This window comes from Neophocaena asiaeorientalis, unplaced genomic scaffold, assembly GCF_003031525.2.
Source record: "Neophocaena asiaeorientalis asiaeorientalis breed wild unplaced genomic scaffold, Neophocaena_asiaeorientalis_V1.1 scaffold31, whole genome shotgun sequence".
In the NCBI taxonomy this organism is placed as follows: domain Eukaryota; kingdom Metazoa; phylum Chordata; class Mammalia; order Artiodactyla; family Phocoenidae; genus Neophocaena; species Neophocaena asiaeorientalis.
In genome coordinates, this window is record NW_020175320.1 from 923934 (window position 1) to 950362 (window position 26429).

Genomic DNA, 26429 nt, shown 5'->3' on the forward strand with positions numbered 1-26429 from the left:
CTGGAGCTGACGGGTCCCGCGCTAGTCGCCCGGGTCTTCCTGGCACCCTGCAGGGCGGCGTCCATCCCTGCCCCCACCCCTCCCGCAGACAACTGGTGCGAGACCGGGACGCACGTAGCGGCGGAAAGAGCAAGAGCCCACGGGCACTGGCTGGTTCAGTTTGGAGGCTGCGCGAGGGGGCGCCGCGGGGAGGGATAAAAGGCAGCAACAAAGAGCACAGACCTCATCCAGCAGTTGGTTGACTCGTCCCAAAATAGCCGGCTCCATTTGCTGCTCCCCACGGTCTGCTTCCAGGCGCTGCACCCGGGCCTGCAGCTCGGCTGTCCGAAAGTGGGCGAGCAGGCTGAGCGTCAGCGAGCAGAGGGCCAGCGCCAGTAGCCCGCACGACCCCGGGCTCGGCAGCCGCGCGCAGCGCTCCGCCGGCGCCACCGCCAGCGCCACCGTCCCGGGCGTGTCCAGCTCCCCAGGGCCGCGGGCACCGGCGGCTGTCGCTTTGCGGGAGCGCTCTGCTACCATCCCCTCGCGTATTGAGAACCAATAAATAAATAAATAGAATAAATAAAGGCGAGAGCCGCTGTCCAAAGGCGCGATCCAAGCTGCGGGGCAGGGGGAAAGGGCTTGTGTCGCTGGAAAATGTCCCTATCCTTGGCTCCCGGCAAAGAGGATGGAAAAAATAGCAGCTGGAGGGGGAAAGCCGAAAAAACGCAACCAGCAGTAATTGGGGTACACCCAGGTAAGAAAAAGAAGTTACTTCGAAGAACGTTCCAAGTCCAGGAAAGTTAGGGGAATCTGGCCGGCTCTCCTTTCCGCCCCGTCTTTCCCTTCAAGTATCTGCAGAGTCCTGGAGTTGGTTCTGCGCCGTCTGTCCTTCTTGGTGTCTCCCGTCTCCCGGGCGAGCCAGTTTCAGTCCCGGGGCGAAGGGGTGCACGTGGAGGGCCCCACGGGCAGAGGTGGGTCGTGGCCGCTGCCGAGGAGCGCTGGGGCCGATTCCGGCGCCTCTGTAACTTGACACACTAGCTGCGGCTGCACGGATCGGATGAGCAATCCGTGCTACTTCCCAAACTAATCTCTCCCGCCCCGCTCCCTTCTCCTCCTCCCCGCTCCTCCTCCACCTCCTGCAGGGCCGACGGCTTGGATTTGTTTATTTATGCAAACTCGCCCGGGGTGGGGGGCGTGGTCTGCAGCGCCCGCTGCCCCCACCCACCGGCCCTGGGAGCCCCTCTCTCGCGCTCCCTGTCCCCTTTGAAGCGACACTTGGGGTTATTTATAGACAGGAAGGGGGTGTGGAGTGGAGCTGGGGCTTCACTTCTCTCCCTTTCTCCGAATTCACACTGAGGGCCCTCTTTGCTTTCCTCGTAAGTCATGGGTCCAGGCATCACTCCGCTTTCTAACAAGTTGGCAAAGCCAGCCTTTGGGATCCTCCAAGGAGCCCGGCTGAGTTACTGTCAGGCGTCTAGATGTGTCTTTATCTCCCGAGCAGGACTATCTGAATCCCTTCAGCTGCCATTGGGCATCCCTGTCCTGTCTCATCCTCTCTCTTCCTACCCAAACCAGCCCCACCTTGGTCTCCATACCTCCCACGTCCTGCAGCTGCCCCGGCGCCTTGGGTGGGGCTCATTTCTCCAACCGCATTTTTACTCCAGTGTGAAAAGTCAGCCCTCCAGCGGGGTAGCAGAACTGGTGCCCTTGTCTCTCTTTTAGGACCAAGACATAAGGTACAGGTGAAAAAAAACTGAGCAGAGGCTTATTCCAGAGTATCCAATGGGCCAGGCAGTCCTGCCGCCTGCCAGTCCTCATGCCTCCTCTTCTTGTCTGCCATTGACCTGAGACCTGTTCCAGCCCTCCGCTGTCAGACCAACCTGCCCCAAACATCACAGCCATTAAAGGTGAGCAGTTCTCTCCTCTGCTCCCTCCTGCTGTCATTTCCTATGCTCCAGTTGAGAATGCTGCCTGAAGGGCATTTTGTAGTTTCCTCTCTTCTCTTGTCATCTCTCCCATTTTAAGTAACATTTGTATCCCAGGAGACTTTATCTCCTCGCACCTCTTGACATTCCTGCGAATGAGGTGATGAGACAGAGTTTATGGAGAAAGCCTACTTCCCAGGAACAGTGCGGGGGCGGGGTAGGGCATAAAAGGCTGGTCCCTGAAATGTAAAACTGAGGTGGGTAGGGTGACAGGGGTGTTTCTGTGATTCCATTTTATAATAACAGGGTTGCCAATTTCACGTTTTATATATTGACCTGATCAGGCTTAATATATAATCCAGTATCACAGCACACCTCAGAGTGTGGCATATTTAATAGAGTAACATAGCAACATAGTACTTATATCATAAATAATAAATGTTACAACATTGCCTGCCAGGTCAGTTAGCCACTAGGGAGGACTACAGGGATAGAAAGTGATGCTGCGGAAAGGACTGGTGGCCAGGAGCTCTGGGTCAGCTCCAGCTCTAGCATTTCCTTGACACGGGACATTGGGTAAGCGTGCCTGTTTCCTTACCCTGTGAAGGATATCTCAATTGAGCTGTAGAGAGTAATCCTTGAGAGAACACAGTGGTGTTGATGACCACCAGGGGACGCCAGAGAATTTCTGCACTGAGAGGTACAAGCCCTGGGATCCAGGGACTTTGATTTGGCTCCACCTTCACATCCCCCCCACACACCCGGCAAGGGTAGCGGGAATGGAGGAATTAAACTAGGAGGGTAGTTTAATTCCTTCCTTATTCCACAAGCTGATCTTTTCCCTTTTAAGACTTTGGGACCCTCAGGAATGCTACGGCAGTGAAACCTAAAAGATTTGGGGCTACAGCATCCTCTGTGATTGGGAGCTGAAGGGGGAGGGTGCAGCAGTACTAGCCTGACCCTTGCATCAGAAGTGACATGTCTGGTGGCTTCCCTGCTGGCGCAGTAGTTAAGAGTCCACCTGCCAATGCAGGGGACACGGGTTCGAGCCCTGGTCCGGGAAGATCCCACATGCTGCGGAGCAACTAAGCCCGCGCGCCACAACTCCTGAGCCTGCACTCTAGAGCCCGTGAGCCACAACTACTGAGCCTGCGTGCCACAACTACTGAAGCCTGTGTGCCTAGAGCCCGTGCTCCGCAACAAGAGAGGCCACCACAATGAGAAGCCCACGCACCACAAGAAGAATAGTCCCCGCTCGCTGCAACTAGAGAAAGCCCGTGCGCAGCAACGAAGACCCAACGCAGCCAAAAATAAATAATTAAGATAAATTTATAAAAAAAAAAAGAGAGAAAGAAATGACATGCCTGAACCCTGAGGCATCCAGGGGGCTCTGGGGTCACAGAAACTCGGGAATTCTCTGTCAATGGTGGATCAATGTTCTGTCAATGTTGGAGTTAACATCTCTAGAAAACAGAATTTCTTGCTTGTAGCAAGAAGATAGACTTTCAGTGCTAACCCAAAGAGTTTGACTTTAATCTGTGGTCATGATTCTACTCCTAGATAAAAACAGATACTCTTGGGTGCCAGAATGTAAAGCTAAGAAAAAATGTCCCTGCACACACAAGCTGTATTGTTCCTAAAGTATTTTCTGTGTTTTTCTGCTTCCACATATTTGCTCATGCTGGTCCCTCTGCCAGTGAAGTCCATCCTTCACTCACCTGCTCTCTGTACCTTAAAATCCTGCCAATCGCTCCAAGTTGAGTCCCTGTGGCTCTAGTGGGGTTGACCCCATACCTGGCTCTAGGGTATGTGAACTAACCTAACCAATTAGCATCTCCATCTCCCCTGGCTACAGTGATTGGGCCCAAGATGGGTATGTGGCCCAGTTCAGGCTAAGGAGAATCAGGCTGGAATGATTGAGAAGGGAATGCTATTTCTTTGCAAAGGGCTTTCTGAAAGAGTAACAACTACCGCAGTGGGCAACTTGCCTGTGTTCTTAAAGATCCTGCCTGAGAATGAAACCAACACAGGAGGCAAGCAGAGGCGGAGACACCGAGTCATGAAGACAGTATTTAAACCCTTGGATCAAACTGTGCCGAAACTCATCGACGCCTGCACTCTGCAATTACAGGACTCGTTTTTGCTCAAGCCGGTGTGAGTTGGGTTTCTTCTCCTGCAAGTAAAAGAAGCCAGAGCCACAGAGAGGGCCTCACTCCACCTTACTGAGTCAGAATCTCTGTGGTGGGAGTAGGGGCACAGGGAAGCCCAGGTTCCCATCCTGCTTATGGAAGCTCCTCAAGGGACTGGGATGTACATCCAAGGTCAGAAGGTCACTGCACTGCACACAGGACAGTGGGGGAACTTGTCCCTCCTGAGCTCGTTTCCATCTCTGATGATGACTTTCCCATGCAAACCCACAGCCCACATCTCCCAGCACTTCTCACCCGTGTCTCCAGCTGCCTCTGGCAGCTCTGTTCGGTGCTCTCCTCCCCCACCACCTCACCTCACAGTCAGCTTCCCCTGGCACTGCCTGGCTTTCATTCCCTTGGTCTGTGGCATAGGCATCGTCCTGAGGCTCAGGCTGGATGTTCACCTCTTCCCTCACCCTTACCCACTTCATCCAATTGGGATCACATTCCGTAGATTCCACCTGCTTAGTTTCTTTCAGATACGTCCTTCCTTTTGGATTTCTCTGCTCTGCTGCCTGCCCCATGCCCAGTCCTCTAAACAGGTCCAACTCTCCCACACAGTAGCCCCAACTGGGAAACCTCACCCAAGGAGGCCTGGCCTGGGAACCTACCATAATCTCTCCCATACACTGCAGACTCCCTGTTCCTTATTTCTCTCCCAGGCTTTATGATCATGGGCATCACAGCCCTGCTTCTCAGCTCTGTTTCTGACTCCTGCATGTAGTGAGCAACAAGATAGAAGGAGCCTGGGCCCCTGGTGACTTTGCGGAGTTGAGGTGACAGACAAGCCTAGACTTTCACACGAGTGAAGTAACTTACTTCATTTGAGCCACTGTTATCCTAGTCTGTCTTGTGTAGGCTAAATCACGTCCTAACTGTGACCTGTGTCTTTTCCCTCCCCTAGGCTATGAGTTTCTAGAGATCAGGATGACCGTATTTATCTCTGTATGCTCAGTACTCAGCACAGTGTAGATGCCCAAGAAATGGTGGTTTGAATGAGTGAATGAGCAAATGAATGAATGGATGGATGGATGGATTCTAGTTCTGGTTCTCTCTCAGCTCCATTAACCTGGGCATCTACTTCCTTTTTTGTAAGATTTAGAAACTGATGGGCAAGGGAAGGCAAGGGGAACTGGGATATATAAGGGTCTTCCTAACTCAAACATTCATCCCTTCAGCAAATATTTATGGAGCACTTGCCAAGCCCTGTGCTGGTGCTGGGGACACAGTGGTGAACAAGGCAGACTAATGGTGGAGGCCGACAGGGATAAGAGCTACAATGCCGGACAGAGAGGGTGCTCAGGGGATGAGACCTGAAGGATGAGCAGAGTTAATCAGATAAAGGGGTGCAGGGAGGGCGTACCAAACAGGGGAACCTACCTGTACAAAAGCCTGGAGGGGAGAAAGTGTGTGGTGTTTGGGGGAAATTGTCAGTGGTTCACTGAGGCTGAAATGTGGAGTGCAAAGGGACAGGGTGGGGGCTTCTGCTGAAGAGGTGGGCAGGGGCTGAGGAGGACAGAGGATTTGGACTTTGTCCTGAGGGCAAAGGGGAGCCACTGAAGAGGCTTTGCCCCTGTGCTGGGTGTCGGGAGGTACTGACCTGCACCAGATGGGGATCCCAAAGAGAATGAACCAAGGCCAGGCCTGGAGTAGAAATAAGGTGAGCAAGGCAGGCATTCTCTGGGGCTCAAGCTCTCAATCTCGCCCTTGTACAGGCTCTGAGATTAAATTAGTTTGCCCCATATTAGAGGACAGTAGCATGCAGTGTCTCTGAGGAGAGTGCACTGGGGTTTTGGGGGCCAGCCCGAGGCCCCTGCTTGGAGTTGCAGATAGGATATTTGGAAATGCCTTTTCCTGAGTCCCGACTTCCCTCCCACACAGCCACGCCAATCAGCTCACGGGCTGTGACTCTGCAGAGCTGAGGATGGGTGTCGAGGGGCAGGGGCTGCAGATGTGCGGGGGAGGGCCAGCCTGCCCAGGAGGCCCTGGGAGCCTTGTTAACTGGGGCCAAAACAAACTCTCTCATTAAGTAGAGAGCAGAGCCAAGTGCAGAGGCTACACTGATGAAAACGCTGGGGGACCCTGTTCACTTGGAGGAGTTTGGATACTTATGGTTTCAGGCCATGAATGATTGTGTGCATATGTGCTGGGGTGTGACACCCCTCCCCCCACCAGCTCCCTCAACCTAGGGTCTCACTGTGTGTACTTGCCTTTTTCTGCTCCTGTGCTTTGGTACATGAGATCATGCACATTTCTGCACACACGTACAAGGATGTACATGCAGGGGAGTGCAAATGCTGTGGGTGACCAGAGCTGCCCCACAGTACAACTGGGCTGTCTCCAAGCCACCCCCAGCGTGTGCGTGGATGAGGATGTGCACCCGTACGTATATGTGCCCAGAATGGGTGTGTGCTGACCTACCCGTGTACAATCTGCTTTGGTCGAGATGTGTATATGAGAACGTGTGCATGCTTCTGAATGGTCAGGATCCCAACCGTGCCTAGGAGAAATAGTGCAGTAACCAGGACAGTATTTCAGGCATCTATAGCAGCATCACAGATGGCCCCAAGCCTTAGTTCCTTCAACAGAATGATTTCTTATTTCTCACAATTCTGTGAGTTGATAGTGCTCAGTGGAGTGGTTCTTCTGTTCCAAGTAACATAGCTGAGGTCACACATGAGGCTGTGTTGTGGAAGTTTGGCTGGGAGCTTGGCTGGGGTTGGAACATTCCAGATGGCCTCTCATCCCCATGGGGCCACTCTAGGTGGCCTCTCATCATCCCACAGTCTATCCTGAGCTTCTTTATAGCATGGTGGCTGGCTTTCAAAGGGAGATTTCAAGTGCCAGTGGCAAGTGTTTATGATGCCTCTGCTTGTGTGACACTTGCTAACTGTCTTGTTGGCCAAAACAAGTCACCTGGCCAAGCCCAGATTCTTGTCGGGGAGGGACCTACCTATGAACCTGGTTCCAGATGGAATCCACAGATGTAGCTGTCTACCCCAGCCTGAGAAGAATGCCTGGTAGGGTGGGCTAGTGGACCTGTCCATAGAATCACTTGACCCTAAAAAGTTGGATTTGGGGAATATTGTGGTTAGCAAAGGTCATGCCCAACTGTCCACTCTACTGCCCAGACCCTTCCCAGCTTTCTCCTGATGACCTCTTGCAGGAACAGCTGGAGGCTCCAAATAGCTCACATCCCTCTGGTCTCAGGTGGTTCAAGAATAATTCGGCACAAATCTCCTACCTGGCCTCATTTCATGGACAGCTCTGGAACCCATTTCCTGCTCACTTGGAGGCTGCTCTGAGTGGTTTCAGGTGCTGGCTCCACTGTTTACTAACTGTGTGATCTTGGGCAAATTGTGTAGCCTCTCTGCTCCTGCTTTTTTAATTTAATTTAATTTAATTTATTTATTTTTGGCTGTGTTGGGTCTTTGTTGCTGTGCGCGGGCTTTCTCTAGTTACGGCAAGCGGGGGCTACTCTTCGTTGCAGTGCACGGTCTTCTCATTGCGGTGGCTTCTCTTTGCAGAGCACGGGCTCTAGGCGCTCAGGCTTCAGTAGTTGTGGCACACGGGCTCAGTAGTTGTGGCTTGTGGGCTCTAGAGCGCAGGCTCAATAGTTGTGGCGCACGGGCTTAGTTGCTCCACAGCATGTGGGATCTTCCTGGACTAGGGATCAAACCCGTGTCCCCTGCATTGGCAGGTGGATTCTTAACCACTTCTGCACCTGCTTTTAAAATCTGAACTATGGGGAGAACAATTCCTATCTCCTAGGGCCGCTGTATTGGATGCGATGGTGCATGTTGAGTGCCATGTCGGTACTCAACACAGCCCATCATTGCCATGATCATAGCTGCAGAGACTGGGGACATACAGCAAAGACCATACAAGAGTTCACATCTCCTCCCAAACTGTGTTCCTGAAACTGAGGGGAGGGATGGTGCAGGTCACTGATCCATCAGTCAGTCCACACCTACTATTGAGCTCCTAGTGGGAACAAGACCCAGTGTCAGGTGCTCACAGAGTGTGCAGTCCCATGGGGCCTTTGTAGGAACCTATATGCACAGGAAAGAGAACAGCAGTTCCAGGCAGAATGAACTGAGGGCCAAACAAACAGGCAGATGAGTAGTGACTCGGGACTTGGAGAAGGAGAGAAAGGTGGAGACTTAGAGTTGGGTGAAGGTGCAGGATGGCTTCCTGGTAGAGAAGTGAGTACTGAGCAGGGCCCTTGAGCATGGCAAGATCCAGACAGAGGAGAGGACTGGGATAATAGAGCAAAAGTTCCAAACTTTTGTGGTACATCCTTGCCAGGGATGCATCATGTGACCACCTGACCCCCAACAGCCCTAACCATCTGTCCCTTCCATTCCTCTCTTCTCAGGCATACATACCAACACTCCCATTCCCACATCATCAGCAGACATCACTAATCAACTACAGAACACCACTCCTAACACACACACAAAAACACTCTGCTTAGGCTTCTCAAAGCAGGAAGCTATTATCAGTCTATTGAGGTTAGCGCTTGGGGTGAAACCATTTTGCTGACTCAGGCTGAGCTAAAACAAAGCACCATCTTTGAAATCCAGAAACGCTGAATCCTGGCCTCTCCATCTGCAAACTGTGCTCCTTTCAGTTAGTGTCTTCACCTCTCTGGATCTCAGCCTCCTGCCTGGGGCAAGAGAATATTAATTCCTACTCAGGGGAGTGCTGAGAGACTCAAATAAGACCATGTGTGCAAGACTCTAATAAAGCACAAAATCCAAAAGAGATGACGGTGATGGCCACGCTGCAGCCAGACATCAGAAGCCTCGAGCAAATGCATCCATTAAGGCCCCATTTGCAGCTTTTTGGAGGAAGAACAATCATTTCAGGAGTGAGAGTGAGACGTAGCCCCTCTGAGCTGTCAGCCCCTGGAAACAGGGCTTGGAATCTGGGCCTCAGCCTAGGGACGGTGGAAGGGCGCCCCAAGCATGTGCTTGGAGAAGAGGCCTAGGACTCAAGCTCTCTCCCTCACAGCGGGGAAGAGCTGTCAGAAAGGCAGGCAACTGTGGGTTAAGAGACAGATGTTTTTGGTTGCTGACAGATGGGTAATGAAGAGCACAATTAGTTTACTGAAGCAGATCCTTGTTTACCAGCATCTGGGAACTGCAAGTTATGGTGGTGTATCTCTGCGTGCTCTCCTGTCCCCAGCCTTCTGCCCACCCCCATCGCTGTGGAACTCTTTGTCTTGACCACGGAGCTCTGTCTCTAAGCCTCAACTTAGGAGTGGCTCTCCTGGATTGAAGTGGAGAGTATACCCCTTGCTCAGAAGAACCTTTATAAATCCCCCAAGCCTCCACTGGTATATGACTCCTGCAGAAACTGAGCACAGACAGGTCAGAATGTGGTCCAAGGTCACACAGCATACTAGTGGCAGCGCTGGATCTGGGCCAGGTCTCTTCCCTACCAGGTATGGCACAGCCCCCAGGTTCAAGTTTGGCCCAGTGTCTGGACTGCAGCTGATGGCCAGTAAATCCAGAGGAGGCTTTGCCCTCCCCACAGAGCTTTGCTCCCTCTTGTTCCTTCACCAGCAGTAGCTGTGAAAGCAGAACTGCCTGGAACATTTGTTCCTGTAAACTTCATTACAAAGGCCTTCTTTTTCTTTCTCCGTTTCCTAAAGCCTGTTGCTTTGTTAAGGTCATTTCTAAAGTTGGGAGGGAAATGCCCTGTTTGTCTTTCCTATATGTCCCATCAGGAAATGAGGGCTCTTGCTTTCCCTGAGTGATCCATTCCTGACGCTAGCTCGCCAGTGACAGTTGGGTCTGCTGCAGATATATTAATCTGAGTCTTACTTTGGCTTTATATGGCTCTCGGACAACATCTGGAAACAGATGTTTGCTTGGAGATGGAGCAGGGGCAGGAGGCCTGGATCCAAAAGCAAGCCCCACCCGCCAGAGAAGGGGGGCAGACATGCTGAGGGCTCCTACAGCCGCAGGCCATGGGCTGCTACGGGAATTTTGCACACTTGAAGGAATGGCGCCCTCTCTGGGCTAGGCACAGGCTGCTGCTACGCTGGGCCTGCCCAGGGATTAGGGTCAGTGCTGCAGAGGTGCTGGACTCTGTCCCCACGGCTCCCCTCTTTGCTCCATCCCATGGCCAAGGACTAGCAGTCCAGCTCCTTGAACATGTCAACTTTCTTGTTTTCCAGAGATGGAAAATTCCTGAAGGGCTGGAGACTTCATCAGATTCAAATTTGTTGAGGTTCCAAATGTGCAGTGCAGGGCTTGGTGCATTATAGTCCTCAGGACGAGAGTGATGATGGTAGGAATGGTAGTGACGGTGGTGGTGGAGGTGGTGGTAGAGATGACAGGGGTGGTCGTGTTAGGTGGGACAGGTCAATGTGGATACAAACTAGGTTATACACCTGCTCGCCACGTTTCTCCCAGTTGCCATGTCTGTGCTTGGCACATGACCAATCTGGGCTAATAATAAGAGCACACATTTCTAGCCATTGTGATTGGCCCAGAAGGTAACCAAGCTGAACCAACCAGGGAACTTCCCTGGGAGTTTTCAATCTGAGCTTCGGAGATGAAAATTCTTTTGCTTTTGGGTCACTGAGCAGCCAGGATGTAAATCCCTGGCTCACATGGACAGGTGTCTGTCTACAGAAGAAACTTAAATGAACAGCAGAGAGAAGCGGAGATAAGAGATGGAGCATCCTTTTGGTGTTTGAGTCCCTTGGGAACAATCATCCCTAGGAAGGTCTTGACCTTTCCAGTTAAGCTAGTTGACTTGGGTTTCTGTCACTTGCTACCGAAGGGTTCTGACTGACCCTGAGCAGAAGGTGATCATGGAAGTATAAAGACAATCATGTGAGAGGGAGCCTAACGGTGATAAATGAAAATGAAGATGGCAAAGACAACATCAGTGATGGAGGTGGTTATGGTGATGCAATGGTGCTGCCAAAAATGGAGGTGGTGGTGATGACAGTTCAGATTTGATGGTGACATTGATGGAAATGATATTGTGATGATGGCAGTAATCACGTAGATCGATCATGATGACGCTGCTGAAGATGCTGAGGCATTACCAACCTAATCTGGGTACATATCTTAGAAGCATAGGCCCAAAAGACGCAAGAGAGGATTATAAAAAAGGGTGGGAGGAAGAACAAACTCTTCCAGAATGTCAGATGCTGTCCTTTTCCTTAGCTAAATAAGTCCTAGCTGAACCTGGAGAGGAGGGTCCCAGAATGTACCCCCATAGAACTTCAGAACCGTGTTGGAACCTTCTGGAACAGAAAGACCCAGGGTCCCCAACCCCATCAGGTCCTTTTGGTCATTGCAAGTGCCTCCAGGGGTTCAGGCAAGAAGAACTTGAGGTGGGACAGCAAACGTAAAAAAGCACTGCATCTCCTGTCTGACCATTTATACTTTGTTTATATCTGTGACTATTTATTCATCGTGATCTACTTGGTGAAAATGAGTTACTTCTGGAGAATAATAGCAGCTAATTTCTGTTAAGCATTGACTGTGTGCCAGGGGCTGTTCTACGTGTTTTATATACCTCATCTCACATGATGAAATCACCACAGCCATAGGTATTTCTATTCCCCATTAAACAAAAGAGAAAACTCAGGGAGAAGAGGTTATATGAATCACCCAAAGTCACACCATCAGAAAGGCAGGGTGGGAAGCCAGGCAGCCTGGTCACCGGGGCCCATCCCCTAACTCGTTATACCCCACTGGGAAATGTGCTCAGGGTGGAACCCCACCTCCAGCAATGCTTCCGATCCAGTGCCCTCCCTGGATGCCTCCTCTTTCACCCCCTTCTACCCAAGAAAGCATTTTCCAGAGGCAGGACCTGGGGCCAAATGGGGAGGAAGTGAACTGCTGTGAGTCCCATGGAAGAGGCCACCTGCTTTAGGGAGCTGCCTGGTCCTGCTGCCCCCGCTGGGGAGAGCTGACTGAGGAGAGCTGGGTTGCTGGGAAGCGCCTGCCTCTTCCTTGGGGTTCAGTTCCTTTTCCCCAACAGAGGGCTCCTGCCTGCAGTAGTGAGCACACAGCTCTCTGTTTCTGATTCAGGCATAAGACTGTCAGTGTGGCGCTGGGGTCAGACAAACCTGTGTGTAATTCTTACTTCACCACTTTGCGCTGGTAACTACTTCTCTGAGACTTGATTTTCTCCCTTGTAAAGTGCAGATAAGAATTCCTACTTCCCAGGGTTACCGGGAGCATTCAGTGTATAAAGCACACAGCCCAGTGCCTGGGACCCAGTAAGCGCTCAACGAATGTCAGCCAGTGGTTATAACGTTCTTGCTACTGTAATCCCTGGACTTCAGTCCTCTTTGTCATTCTCCTTCTCGTCCATGAGCAAGATCCCTGCTCTGCTACAAGGCAAGGAGAGAGGCCTAGGAGGGAGGAACCCAGGGCTAAAGAAACCCAGATCCGCCTCTAATACAGGAGGGTCAGCACTGGTCTCCTGAGCCGCCTCCCTCCCCCAGAAGTTATAGATCCCTGTGGCTGGGTTTCTAAAAATAAACACATGCCATTTCCACAATGGAAAATTTGCCTTAAGAAAAAAGAAGGAAAGTAAGTAAAACATTCCCTTGTCATCTCCCTTGGCCAAAGAGAACCAAGAAAGACAAATGAAGCCTTTTACACAGACGTGGGAGGTTCCAGCTCTGGGCTCCACCCTGACGTGGTTCTGGTTTTGTTGGAGGCTCCCAAGGTTTCAGGAGCACCCATCCCAGTGCCCCTGGGAGGCCAAGGGGGGAGGGGGGTGGTTAACAGAGGGAATGTGGTCTTTGGGAGGGGAGTCCCGCTCCCTCCTCTTGGTGGTGCCCCCTGCAGGCAGCCAGCACCACGGGGGCCCGCGAACCATTATCTTCAGCACACTGCATGTTGGTAACCCCACGCCGAGGATGCGCCAGGTAAAAAGACGAGTCGGAGGTCACCCAGCAAGTAAATGGCAAAGCCAGGACCAGAGGGAAGGCTTCAGACTCCTGGCCTGGGAACTTTTCTTCCATACCAGCCACTCTGCCCCGTCAAAAGCACATGCTCCAGAAACCCTGACATGAACCTGTTGCTCTGGGATGTGGTGAGAAAAGCTGTGAGTCTGGAGTCAGAAGCCATGAGCTTTATCTGCCTGTTGTTTGCCTTCTGAGTAACCCAGTAAGTCACTACACAGCTCCGAGTCTCCCTTGTCTGTTCTGCAGGAAGGAGTACTGAGGCTACCGCATGGGGTTTTGTGGGGTGGGGCACGAACCACCTAGCACATAGAAAGGACTCAAAACATATTTTCAAACTCAAATCACAAGAAACCATCATTGCTTCTCATGGAAAGATTTATGGGTATTAATTAACTTGGCTGTTCTAAATTTTCCTACTATGAGCATATATTCCTTCTCTAACAAGAAAAAAAATTCTGCGTTTAAATAAAACACAAACCCGTTGTCTGTGCTTTTCAACTCCATTTCCTTTCCACCACTATTACCAGGAACTATTACACCCAGGAAAAGAAGAATTGGGATCGGGCCTCTAATATCATACCACGTAGACAACCACCTACCTGACCTAGTGTCATTTGTTGGGTGGGATCCCCAAAGAGACAGACTTTGAGAAAGAGATTTGCGTGCACGGGGTATACTGGGGAACCAGGGCAGTGGGACAGGGCAGAGGAAGAAGTTTAATTGCACGGCAGTAGTAAGGGGTCTCTGTCAACCCCATGGAAAGCCGGGAGTGGGGATGCCCGGCAGAGTTGCCCTGAATTGAAGGAGGATTGGTCTCTGTACCTCCATTCTCCCTCCAGTCCTGGGATACAGGCTACCCCCCAGGGAGGGAGTATGATCTTGGGTAACACTGTTCCCTTTAGCCAAGTGTGAGCCATCAGCAGCAACGCCCCTGTGGCTGGGGAACCAGTGCCTCTGTCCTGGAGGGGATCTGGGTGCTGCATCCCAGCATCCACTGCACCAAGGTTAAAAGCTAACCCTGCAGAAGGCAGACTCTTGATGAAAAGCCACCAGTCCTTCTCTGAACTGTCAACTAAGCACACACCTGACTCCTTGCCATCACCTACGTGGCCACCAAGACAGGGAAATTCAAGAATCAGGCATTTCATGGAACTTCCCTGGCAGTCCAGTGGTTAGGACTTTGCCTTCCAATGTCAGGGGTGTGGGTTCGATCCCTGGTCACAGAGCTGGGGTCCCACATGCCTTGTGGCCAAAAGGCCAAAAACAGAAACAATACTGCGACAAATTCAATAAAGACTTTGAAGATGGTCCTCATCAAAATTAAAAGAATCAGGCATTTCAGTGGTTGCATCTAAGCTCCTCCCTTCTCCTCCACCCCCATCTGAGTCCAGAGCTCCATCCACAGGGTGCCTGGAGGTGCAGGCACATAGCTGACCAGCGACGGAATTCTAACCCTCTTGCCAGGCCACAGAACCTTAAAAGAGCTCTGTATGTCGAGCATACTCCCAGATACCCAGGAACACTGGATCTCTAAAGGAAGGTCTGCGAGGCACTCTGAGGGGAGCCACCCTCCACCTTTTAATCTGTCATGACGCTCGGAGTAGACAGCCTGTTTACAGCCACTTCCACAGGCTGCCCAGACTTGGAAGCAGCTCAAAAATGTTTAGAATGTTCTGGGTTGCAAGTAATAGAAAGTCTGATTCATACTGGCTGGAATAATAAAGTGAAGGTACTGACTCACGTGAGTGAAAAGTCCATAGGCGGGTCTGGCTTCAGGTGATGTTTGATACAGAGTTGCAGCATTACTAAAGACTCAGTTTCTTTCTTCCTTCCCTCCCTCCCTCCTTCCTTTATCTCTCTCTCTTTCTTTCACTTTCTACTCCTCTCTCTCTCTCCCTCCCTCCCTCCATCCCCCACCCCTGCTTCTTCTGCTATGACACCCTCAGCCTCACTTCCTTTGTGGTCCCAAGATGGCTGCCCACAGCTCCCAGCGCTACATCCTTTCTCGTTTATATCCTGTCAAAGAGAAAGAGCATCTTACCCTAGCACTGCCAGCAAAAGTCCTGGTAATGAGGTTCATTCGAATTGGACTGGCTCGGGTCATGTGCTCACTCTGGACCAATCCCGGTGGGAAGGAGGAGGGAATGTGCTAACTAGTTTCACCCCTGGCGTGGAGTGAGTGTAGGGTCCACCCTCCTGAATCATTATCCTCACACAAAAAACAGGGTTATGAGGCTTCCCTGGTGGCGCAGTGGTTGAGAGTCCGCCTGCCGATGCAGGGGACACAGGTTCGTGCCCCAGTCCGGGAAGATCCCACATGCCGCGGAGCGGCTGGGCCTGTGAGCCGTGGCCGCTGAGCCTGCGCGTCCGGAGCCTGTGCTCCGCAACGGGAGAGGCCACAACAGTGAGAGGCCCGCGCACCGCAAAAACAAAACAAACAAACAAAAAAACAGGGTTATGGGGAAGCGCAACCAGGTCCTGGGAGGCAACCAATAAATGTCCACATGGTTCATGGTGCTGTGGACCCCATAACCTCTTTATCAGTAAAAACACATTTAAATATTTTAATAGCACAAAAAGTTTTGTGATTCCTCATGTAGATGTAGGTGTTTCTAGGACCCTAACTGCACACCCATGTAGAATGGATTATGGGCTGCTGATAATGTGGTTTTCTCTTTAGTTGTGTGCTGGATACCTGTTTCTGTTACATCTTATGATCTCCTTATGCTCCTCATGGAACCAGCACCCCAGATTTCCTTGGGGGAACAATTTGTCCTTTTCACTCTGTGTCCATGTGATTTCGAATGGGACCATGCAACGTAGGTTGACCATGTGATCCAGGATTAGCCAATCAGTGCAGTTGCACCCTCCTGGCTTCAGTGATTGGTTCAGGGATAGACACATGACCCAATCTGTGCCAATGACAGCCAGGTCAAAACATTGTTTTCCATAATTAGGGGAGGAAAAGCTCCTCTTTTCTGCTGAGTTTGAGTCTGGGAGAATGTAGCCTGGAGCTGACAATGGCCATCTAACCACAAGTTGGAGCCTGATTATGAAGACAATCAGAAAAGAATAGGACTGAGAAATGGACCAAGACTGCTTCCTAGTGACAATCTGAAACCCTGGAACATGCTGCACCTGAAGCCAGAGCTATGTTGGATTTTTCAGGAACATGCCCTAATAATTCTCTTTTTGTTCAAGCTCAATGAAATGGGTTTTCTGTCACTGGCACCCCAATGTGTCCTAACAGAGTATGTGTTTGACTTAGCCCCAACCCCACTCACCGTGGACTAAAAGCTCCTGATTCATCTTGAGCAGAACCCAGGCTTTCAACGAGGACACTATTTCCGTGTCAAATGCTTCTGCTCCGGGGTGTCGAAACATGGGGCCTGTTAAGAAGAAAAAACATTTGTCTACAGTGGGTCCAAGTCACAGTGTCAGGCCATCACTACTGTGATCATTACTGTGAAATGCTGGAGAAAGAGGTGCTCCAAAAGGAGAAGAGAAAGGCACCCTTACAGAGGCATTGCAGGAGGCCTACAGGTCACTCCCCAGGGAAATGAAGCCTGGCTGGTGGGAATGTTTCCCAAGAGATCGTGCATGGCTTTGCTGCAAATTCCCACTCATGCCTTTCCTCAAATGGCTAAATAATCTGAAGAGCTTTGCCACGTATTTTTCATTCCACATCCATACTCTGCCCGCCTGTCCCAGGCAGCTAAGTTCAACCCGATTGAGACGTTCTTCTTGTGGAATTCAAGTCAACAGAATCCCATAACTCGTGGGACCGTGTGTCAACTCTCCCACTGTGTTGACTGATTTTGTCCAATTCAGTAGATACCACCGGGCGTCTTCTCCTGCAAGGCCTGGGTTCGGCTGGGCCTTCAGTAAGCGCTGATGTGAATTAGATGCAACCCTTGCTCCTCAAAGAACTCAGTTGGGAGAGGTAGGATGTGAAAAGGCAGGCTATTATACAGGCTAAAAGAAATAAGGGCAGGTGAGAGTTGGAGCCCTGTGTTTTGAGAATGTGCAGGAGAAGGCGGGGGGCAGGGGGAGACAGGCATGACAGGACTCACTGGGCCTGCCTTGGTGCTTACCCTTCAGCAGTGGGGGAACCCGACTCCAGAGAGAGAAGGGAGGCTTTCTGGGCCCAGGGAAGAGTGGAGCAGAGACTTAGAATGATACAAGGCCACATGTTCATCTTTGCTGCTGCCTTCCTTAGGCCATGTCTCTGCATCTAAAGCTCATTGGGGTTTACAAAAACATCGTATCCAATGGATTAACTGTAGGAACTGAGCCTTCATGGTCACATTACGGCCTTCCCTCTTAACTAACTTCTTGCTTTTTTGGCCAGGACTTTCCTTTCTTTGAGCCAATGTGACAAGCTCAAAGCAAAGCCAAGAATTACGTCTTGGGCTTCCCTGGTGGCGCAGTGGTTAAGAATCCGCCTGCCAATGCAGGGGACACCAGTTCAAGCCCTGGTCCAGGAAGATCCCACATGCCACAGAGCAACTAAGCCCGCGTGCCACAACTACTGAAGCCCGCGCACCTAGAACCCATGCTCCGCAACAAGAGAAGCCACCGCAATGAGAAGCCCACGCACCGCAACCAAGAGTAGCCCCCACTCGCCGCAACTAGAGAAAGCCCGCGTGCAGCAACAAAGACCCAATGCAGCCATAAATACATTAAATAAATAAATATTAAAAAAAAAAAAAAGAATTACGTCTTACGGCATCATGGTGGTTTCTAAATCACCTCCTACATGAGAACCCAATGGCACAAACTATAGCTGCAAACTTAACCTGTCGCGAATTGGCTGCATTAGATCATGAGCCACTGGTTGTTGCCATTTCCACGTTGTAAGGGTTTGGTTTTTGAGTGCAAAGGATTTGAGAAGAGCAGAGGAATGAGTCAGTTTCCCAAAGAGGTGATGATGGTGGAGGATGGGAGCATGGGCTAAATGAAGATATGGGCCAGGAAGGAGAGAGGTGGGGAAGAGTGGGGGAGCAGATACAGGAACTCTATCTGGAAGCATAGACACTGAATATTTACTGCTCTGTGGTTTGGAACCACCATTCAACCCCTCTGTGCTTCATTTAGGAAAGATAAAAATATTGGAACTTCTTAGAGTGGGTGACTCGCTCCTTTGCTCAGGGGTGTGCGGGGAGTGGAATTCCAGCCCACCATCTCAGGAATGACAGAAACAGAACTGTCCCCAGTCTTTGCTACTCTGTTTCTATTTCAAGGCCTTATTCTGCCACAGTAGTAGTGGTATAATCCCAACCAATTTGGAGTCCTCTCCTTTTTAATTTCCCGGAAGCTTAAGTGGTATCCAGGCATCTGGTCTTCACTGTCATTTGTGATGTCCATCACTATGCCTGTCCTTGTTCATTGGTCCCTCAAGTTGCTGTGGAGATGGCCTTTGTCCCCTTGCAAGACCCTTGCCGGTCTCTCTCTCTCATCTGGTTCCGTGCCACTCTTGGGTCATTCCTGTTCTTTGGGGCCATCCTGGTGTGGGGGAACTTTCTGCAAATCTGAGGAGTGGAATCATTGCTCAAGTTTTCTTCTGAATTTTGCTGGTGTGAGCCCTTTATGCTGCCTTATGGACCAAGAATTTTCAACTCAAAACCAGGAGACTCCTTTCCCTGCCTTCCGAGACCACAGTCCTCCCCTGAGACAACAGCACAGGACAGAATTTGGGTGCGGGTGAGAGCAAAGGAGCAAAGTATGGAAGGGGGAAATACCAGAGAAGTAAAACATTAGTTAATATTTCAAAACACTAACCTGAGGTGTTGTCAAGGCTCCCCTGAAATTCAGAGAGGTTTAAGTGACCTATAAAGGTAACGCCACACTAGTCACAGATCCAAAATGAGAATCTGGAACCTCTTTCTCCAGGCCAAAATGCGGGATTCGATCATGCTTAGGGATGGTGAGAAAACTTAAAAGACCATCAGTCTGACTGAACCATCCTGGGAGAGAAAGAACTGGAGAAGTTTCCAGCAATCACCCATAAACATTAGGTGGTTGTGAGTTGCTGGCATTCATCTAAGCACTTTGGGCGCTCAGAAGAAAGCCACGGGGCCAGGTCACAGCTGAATCTTGAGGACCATTGTTTTCTTGAAGGAAATCTGGAGGAGAAGGTGGCTCTGAGGAGGGGTCAGAAAATCCTGCTATATGAGGGAGGGTGAAGAAACAGGGAAGATTTATTCTAGAGGAGAAGCATCTCTGAAGGCTGTCAGGTGGGAGAAGGACATGATCTGGGACTTCCTGTAGGACCTGAGGGACACAGGGAGTCAGACTTCAGCTCTGCTGAAGGAAAAGACCTAAGGATTGGATTGAAAATGGAAAGACTCTCCCTAGAGGTAGTGAGTGATCAGGCAGAGGATGGACGATCAAGCAGAGGATGGACAGACCCTTGATGGTAAGACAGACCTTTGCATGGAACGTTCAATGAGACCTTGGAGGTTCCTGCCCTGCCTAGATGTCATGATTCTCCACACCCACTGAGTTATGGTATCTCCCACCCTCGTACATTTCAACCCCCACTAATCCATACCTTGTGGTAACTCAGGTGCTATCTGAAGACATCACCAACTATGAAAAATGAGTTTGCTGAGAGATAGAAAGTGAAATTAGATTACAAGGGAAGGGCTTGCCCTGTCTATGAGAACAGACTGTTTCCGAGCCTTTCTGCATCTGTAAGCAATCACCACGGTAACTGACATCATTGTTCACTCTCTGCTCTCTGTGACCTTGCCTCGTACCTGAGGCCATCAGCTACGAGTTCTCAATCCCCAGGCACCCTCACCCTCAGGTCTTGCACTAGTCAGACGTCCTGCATCCCTCACTGAAGCCTCAGAGGATGAGGTGTCTCTCTGTTTAAAGGCAAGCATCCCACCTGTGTCTTTGACCTCTAATTCTCCTGCCTCCTCCAAGAGGCTACCCCATCCGTCATACTGTCCTCTCCTGGATTGTCACCTCTTCCGGTCCACTGGCTACTTCTCCTCTTCCTAAAACTCGACTCAGGCCCCTTATATTCCCCAAAATGAAATCCTCCATGTCCTCCTCTAGCTTCTGTCCAAATCTCCCCTCCTTCTCATCCAATCTTCTCAAAAAAGCTGTCCACACTTGCTGTTTTCCAGTGGCTCACCACCCACTTAAACCTCAGCCCACTGCAAACTGGTCAACTGAAGCTGCTCTTAATGTTCTTACTGACCCTGACTGACAAATCCAATGGACATTTCTCAGTCCTTAGCTACTGGTTCTCACTGTTGTCTTGAAAACTATTAAACACTTCTCTTCTGGAACTCTCTCTGTTGGTCTCTGTGATATCAACCCATCTCTTTTGATGTCTTCTTCTCTGTCTCCTTCAAGGGCTCTGTGGTGGCCAGTCTCCAAGATGGCCCCCAAAGATTCTCACCTCCTGGAGTTCACGTTACATACTCACTTCCCACATTGTACCAGGGTTGGACAGTGTGGCCAATAGAATATAGCCGAAGTGATGGCATATCACTTCTGAGATTAGGTTATCAGACAGCGTGGCTTCCATGTTGGTCTTCCTCTCATTCTCTCTCTTGGACCACTTACTTTAGGAGAAGCCAGCTGCCATATATTAAGGACCCTCAGGCTAACCAAGGAGAGGCCCACTGGGTAAGGAACTGAGGTTTCCAGATGATAGCCAGTGCGGAACTGAGGACTTCAACCAATAGCCCTATGAGTAAGCCTTTGTGGAAGTGGATCCTCCAGCCCAAATCAAGGTTTTAGGTAACACAGCCTCGGCCAACAGCTTGGTTGCAACCTCTTGAGAGATCTTAAGCCAGAACTACCCAGATAAGCTGTTCTCAGGTTTCTGCCCCTCAGAAATTGTGAGAACATAAATGTTTGTTGCTTTAAGCTACTAAGTTTTGGGGCAACTTGTTACTCAGAAACTAAGACTCTCTTTCTTTGACCACGTATATGGAGCTCCATGAAATGTTAGTTGTCCCCAGGACCCCACTGTTATGACCTTGTTTCTCACTCTTGGTGCTCCTGGGGTGGGGCAAACACTATGGGTTGCCTATCCAATAGTTTTCCCACAAGCCCTATTTCTCCCCTGCTGGTAGACTCCATCTCCCATAATTGAGGCTCAAAATACCAGACACCAGCCTCCCTTGCAGCTAGAATTTGGGCACAAGATCCAATCCTGGCCCATGGGACCTGAGGAGTAGTCTGTTGGGTGTTCTGTGAAAGGTTTCTCTCCCTGATAAAGAGAAGGAGATTAGTGAGAAACTCTCCTTTTGCCTTCCAGCTTTTACATGTCTTGTGTGAAGCGTGATTCTTGGGGCAATAACATCTGCTGTTCTGAGAAGTGCATTCCATCTCCCACCCCATTATCCTCCTCAGTCACATCTACAGTGAGCACTGGAGAATATGCCCTCCTTGGGGGATGAGCAGTTTTCTCAGCCTGTTTCCTGCCTGTAGAATTTTGCACTCCCAAGAATTAAAACTTGGACAGTCACAAGGCTTTTCAGTCCAGAATTGTGATGAGTTTGACAGTACAACTCAAAGACAGCAGTCTTCTTATCTATTTGATTCTAGACAACTCTATTTACCAATAGCCACATTCATTTATAGTTTTTATTTTAGATATACGTTTTAAATTTGCTGAATTTCTTTCCTCTCTTATTCCCATTGGCCTCCACTTCCTTTACGACACTAAGTTTTGGGGTAATTAATCACAGTTAAGTTGGTCCTCTCAGGTTTAGATGGGAGAGCACCCCTTCAATCAAGTCTCTGTTCCCTGAGTCAGTTTGTCCATTTGAAAAGATTCACCTCTTAGTTCATTCAGAGTTGTCAACAATGGGTATGACAGCCATGTCATCAATTTGATCCTTACCACAGGCTAAGATTTTTCTGGGCCTGAATTTAAGGGTTTCTTTTTTTTTGGTTCACATTGGTTTTTAGCAATTTGGTTGTGATGTGCCTTGGTGTGGTTTTCTTTGTGTTTATCCTGATTGAAATTCATGGAGTTTCTTGGATATATGGATTTATATTTTTCATCAAATTTGGAAAATGTTTGGTCACTTTTTTTCAAATACACACACCTTCTCTACTCTTCTCCTGGGACTCTAATTACAGGTATGTAAGACCAATTGTCCAGCAAGTCACTGAAGCTCTGTTAATGCTTTTTCTCTCTTTGTGCTTCAGTTTATCCTGTCTTCAAGTTCACTGATCTTTTTTTTTTTTCGGTCATGTCTAATTTGCTATTTAGCCTATCCAGTAAAATTTTTGTTTCCTATACTACATGTATTGGTCAGGATTCACCACAGAAACAGAACCAATAGGATATATCCCTATCTGTCTATATATCTATCTAGGTATCTATGTATCTATCTAGGCATCTATGTATCTATCTATCTATCATGAGATTTATTTTAAGGAATTGGCTCACACAATTACAGAGGCTGAGAAGGTTATGATCTGCCATCTGCAAGCTGGGGAGAACCCGTGGCCGGAGAGCCAGCAGCACTGATGCTCTAAGTTCCCAGGCAGGCAAAGACTGCTGTCTTAGCTCGGCAGTCTAGTGCAAAGAGAGAATTCAACTTTTTTGTCTCTTTGTTCTATGTATTTGGGCTCTCAGTGGGCTGGAGGATTCCCACCCACACTGGGGAGGGTGATCTGTTTTACTCATTTCACCAATTCAAATACTAATCTCTTCTGGAGACACCCTCACAGACATATCCAGAAATAATGTTTAACCAGATTTGTGATCATCGCATGGACGAGTCAAGTTGACACATAAAGTTAACTTTTGTGCTGTGTTTTTCAGTTCTAAAGCTCCATTTGGTGCTTTTCAAAAAAAATGTTCCATTTCTTTCCTCCTTATATTAATATTTTCCTTTAAATGCTTGAATCTGTTTATAATAGCTGTTTAAAATTCTTGTCTGCTAATTCCATCACATGTGTCCCGTGTCTGAATCAGTTTCTATTGATTGATTATTTTTCCTCTTGGTTATGAGTGTCGTTTTTTGCTTCTCATATCCAGCGATCTCTGACTAGAAGACAGACATTTTGAATATTATCTTATTGAGCACTGACTTTTGTTATCCGTTCTTTAAAGAGTGTTAAGTTTTGTTCTGGCAAATAACCTGGAGATCAGCTTGATCTTTCAAGGCTTGTCTTTATGCTTTGTTAGGATAGATTTATAATAGCTTTTACCCCAGGGCTAGTTTAGTAGACTAGTTTAGCTAGTAGTTAGTAGACTAGTCTAGCTCTACTCCTAAGGTGTGGCCTTTCTGAAGTTTCCACTAAATACTCTGGGTGTTCAACAGTCTCTCCACCTTGGTTAGCCTGAACTTGAACATCTCCCAACTGTTTCAGCTCAGAGGGTCGTTCAGTTTACAGCTCCCCAGTAATTATTCTTTCTCCAGTGTTTGTTACTTGTCCAACCTCGTGGAGCCCCATCATACACATACACACTTACTACAGTAAGTCCCCTACACATGAACGAGTTCCGTTCTGAGAGCTCATTTGTAAATCCAATTTGTTTAAGTCCAACAAAGTTAGCCTAGGTACCTTACCTAGCACAGTCGGCTATATAGTACTGTACTGCAGTAGGTTTATAACACTTTTCACACAAATGATAAGTACATAAAAAACAAACACAAAATATAATGCGTGTTTAATCTTACAGTACAGTGCCTTGACAAGTGCGGTAGAGCAGTACAACAGCTGGCACACAGGGGCTGGCACACACATCTGCATCTTTGAAAGTTTGCAACTTGAAGGGTTTTATGTAGGGGACTTAATTTAGCCAAAGACTCAAAAGCCAAAGGCTCCTATGTGATTTTCTGAAGCTCTTTCTCTGAATAGCTCCCTCTTCTCCACTATTCTACTTTGCAAATTCCAGCTGCATTAGTTTTCTGAATTCTGATCTGTGTCTCCTCAAAACAGTGAGATTTCTGTGCTCTGCTTGGGTCCCCCTTCCCAGGGCCATGGTCTGGTAAATGCCTCTAGGCAGAAAGTCAGGTTGATCATAGAGTTAATCTTATTTTTCTTCCCTCAGGGAACACAGTCTTCTTCTGCTGGTTATCCAATGTCTGAAAACAGATGTTTCATATAAGTTACCCACTTTTCTATTTGTTTATGGTAGGTGGGGGCTAGTCTAGTATCTGTAACTCCATCATAGCCCAAAGCAGAAGTCCACACAGGGTAAGTTTTCATCAGCCTTTCTCACTGAAAGCATTTTTAAACTTTACCTTTTACTGTTTAGGGTTAAGAAGCAGTTGCCTCAGGGGCTTCCCTGGTGGCGCAGTGCCAATGCAGGGGACGTGGGTTTGTGCCCCAGTCTGGGAGGATCCCACATGCCGTGGAGCGGCTGGGCCCGTGAGCCATGGCCGCTGAGCCTGCGCGTCCAGAGCCTGTGCTCCGCCACGGGAGAGGCCACAACAGTGAGAGGCCCGTGTACCGCAAAAAAAAAAAAAAAAAAGCAGTTGCCTCTTCCAACTCCGTAAGTACTAATTAGCAGACATTTAATTCCCTCTCATTCCTGCTTGTCAAACAGCCAGTTCTTCCCTGAGCCTATCCCTTTCTTATCTCTTTCCAAACACAGCCAAAGGCAGGCATCACATCTATTAATCAATTGTTTTCTACCCACCTTCCCCTGGGTTCCAAGTCCTTTAGGACCCTTGTCTGTCTCCACGTTACTGCAGGACATACAGTTATGGATGGACAGAGGTGGCAGAGCTAAAATATATAAAGATCTGGGTCCTTGATGACATATTGAGAAGCAGCCCAGGACCTACCTCCAAACTTATTAAGTGAAATAAATAAATGCCTTCATCGGTTTTAGCCACTTTTAAGTGTATGTTCTGTTCCTTGAAGCCTGGAGCATCCTGATGGAGCACATGAATGATCCCACCCCCCTCTGTGGTTTCTAATGCTCACGTCTCTCAGATCTCTGCCTCCACAGGGGCAAACTCAAATATCCACCTAACTGCTGGTCTCTCCCTGACGTCCCACCCACAAGTTCCTCCAACTCAACATCAAAAATTGATCCTATTTTTTCCCCTTCTAAACTGCTTTCCCTCAGAATTCTCAATCTCAGCTGAAGGTACCACCGTGTACTTTATAACCCAAGCTGTAAACCTAGCTGTCATTCCGTAATTTTCCTTCTCCTGCTTCTCTTTATATCCATAAATCACCAGGTCCTACTAATTCTGCCTCCTAAGCTTTTCTCAAATACATTCCCTCCTCTCCATCCCTCCTCCTGCTACCAGGGAGAGGCCCTGCCATCTCTCTCTCCCAGTCTGTCCCAGCTGATCCCCCTGCTACCACCAATGCATCCTCTACACTGCTTCTTTTTTTTTTTTTTTTTTTTTTTTTTTCTGAAACACAGATTTATTTGTATCATTTCCCTACTCAGAACTTTTTTTATGTCCCCCCCACCCTTGTTTATATGATGAAGTCCAAACCCTTACCAAGGCTTTTAGGCCTCCAAGGTCTGGCCTCTGCTGATGACAGGTAGCAACTCTTGCTACCCCCCATCTCCATGTTACATCCTAGCAACACCAATCTGTGGTCGATTACTCTAGTCATCCTGCTTTTCTCCCCTGTGAGCCTTTGTGCATACTGTGCCCTACCTGAGATGCCCCCTGATGGCTCTGCCTCATCCCCCAGCTTTTCCCCTGCAGGCATCTATTTGTGCTACCCAAGTAGGAGGCCCCCTTTTCTTCCCTCTAGAAGTCTTCCCTGGTGACCCCAACCTCCACTGTTGTACGGTTGCTCTTTTCTGTGCTCCAGTAATCTTTGTACACATCACTCTCACCACACCTACCACTCTGCTTTATGGTTATGTGTCTGTCCCCCGCTCCAGACTGAGCTCCTGGAGGGCAGACACTGAGACTTACTTAGCCTTGAATCCCCAGCCTCTGGCCCATGGTGGCTGTGCAATAAATGTTTAATGATTGAATGGATCACCCAATAAATCCCTTATAGCAGGTCCCCTACAGACCATCTCTGTGGAATGCATAGTGGTTAGCTCACTCAAGTAAGTGTATTAATTTTAAAATAATAAAACTCTGTTTCCTTAAACTCATTTTTCCACCAGCGCTTTCCTTCAATTAGTACATTCAGGGACAGGAGTGTATTTGTGGTGAGGTTTCCATAGTACTTCTCTCAGAAGGGGTATTTACATGTTTCCAGAAGCAAAGAATCATAGCTTAGTAAGAGAAAATGTGAAAAGAGCATGGCATGGGTATGAGAAACTGCTGGAAAACCTTTCTAGGCCATTATAATCAGAATGGGCCTTGACCATCCATGAAGGGGGTGACTACAGATGTGGATGTCTGATAGTCCCTTCTCCCCCAGGTGCTATGCTTATCAAAATTCCACCATTAGACAGTCACTCCT

The 26429-nt window shown here is 49.0% G+C and overlaps 1 protein-coding gene across 4 annotated transcripts in view; it reads right to left on the reverse strand.

Annotated features, from left to right (window-relative positions):
• Positions 1-26429, reverse strand: part of COL13A1 (collagen type XIII alpha 1 chain) — a 278117-nt gene that overhangs the window by 144668 nt on the left and 107020 nt on the right. For 2 of the 4 annotated variants that reach the window (XM_024765523.1, XM_024765522.1), the window contains exons 1-2: positions 752-1036; positions 223-320 (exon numbers count right to left, since the gene is read on the reverse strand). In XM_024765523.1, the coding sequence (XP_024621291.1) occupies positions 223-267 (45 nt within the window). In that variant the 5' untranslated portion in view covers positions 268-320; positions 752-1036. Of the gene's footprint in view, positions 1-222; positions 321-751; positions 1037-16327; positions 16433-26429 lie in introns of those variants that run through there. The other 2 variants (XM_024765521.1, XM_024765520.1) reach the window with 1 other exon arrangement.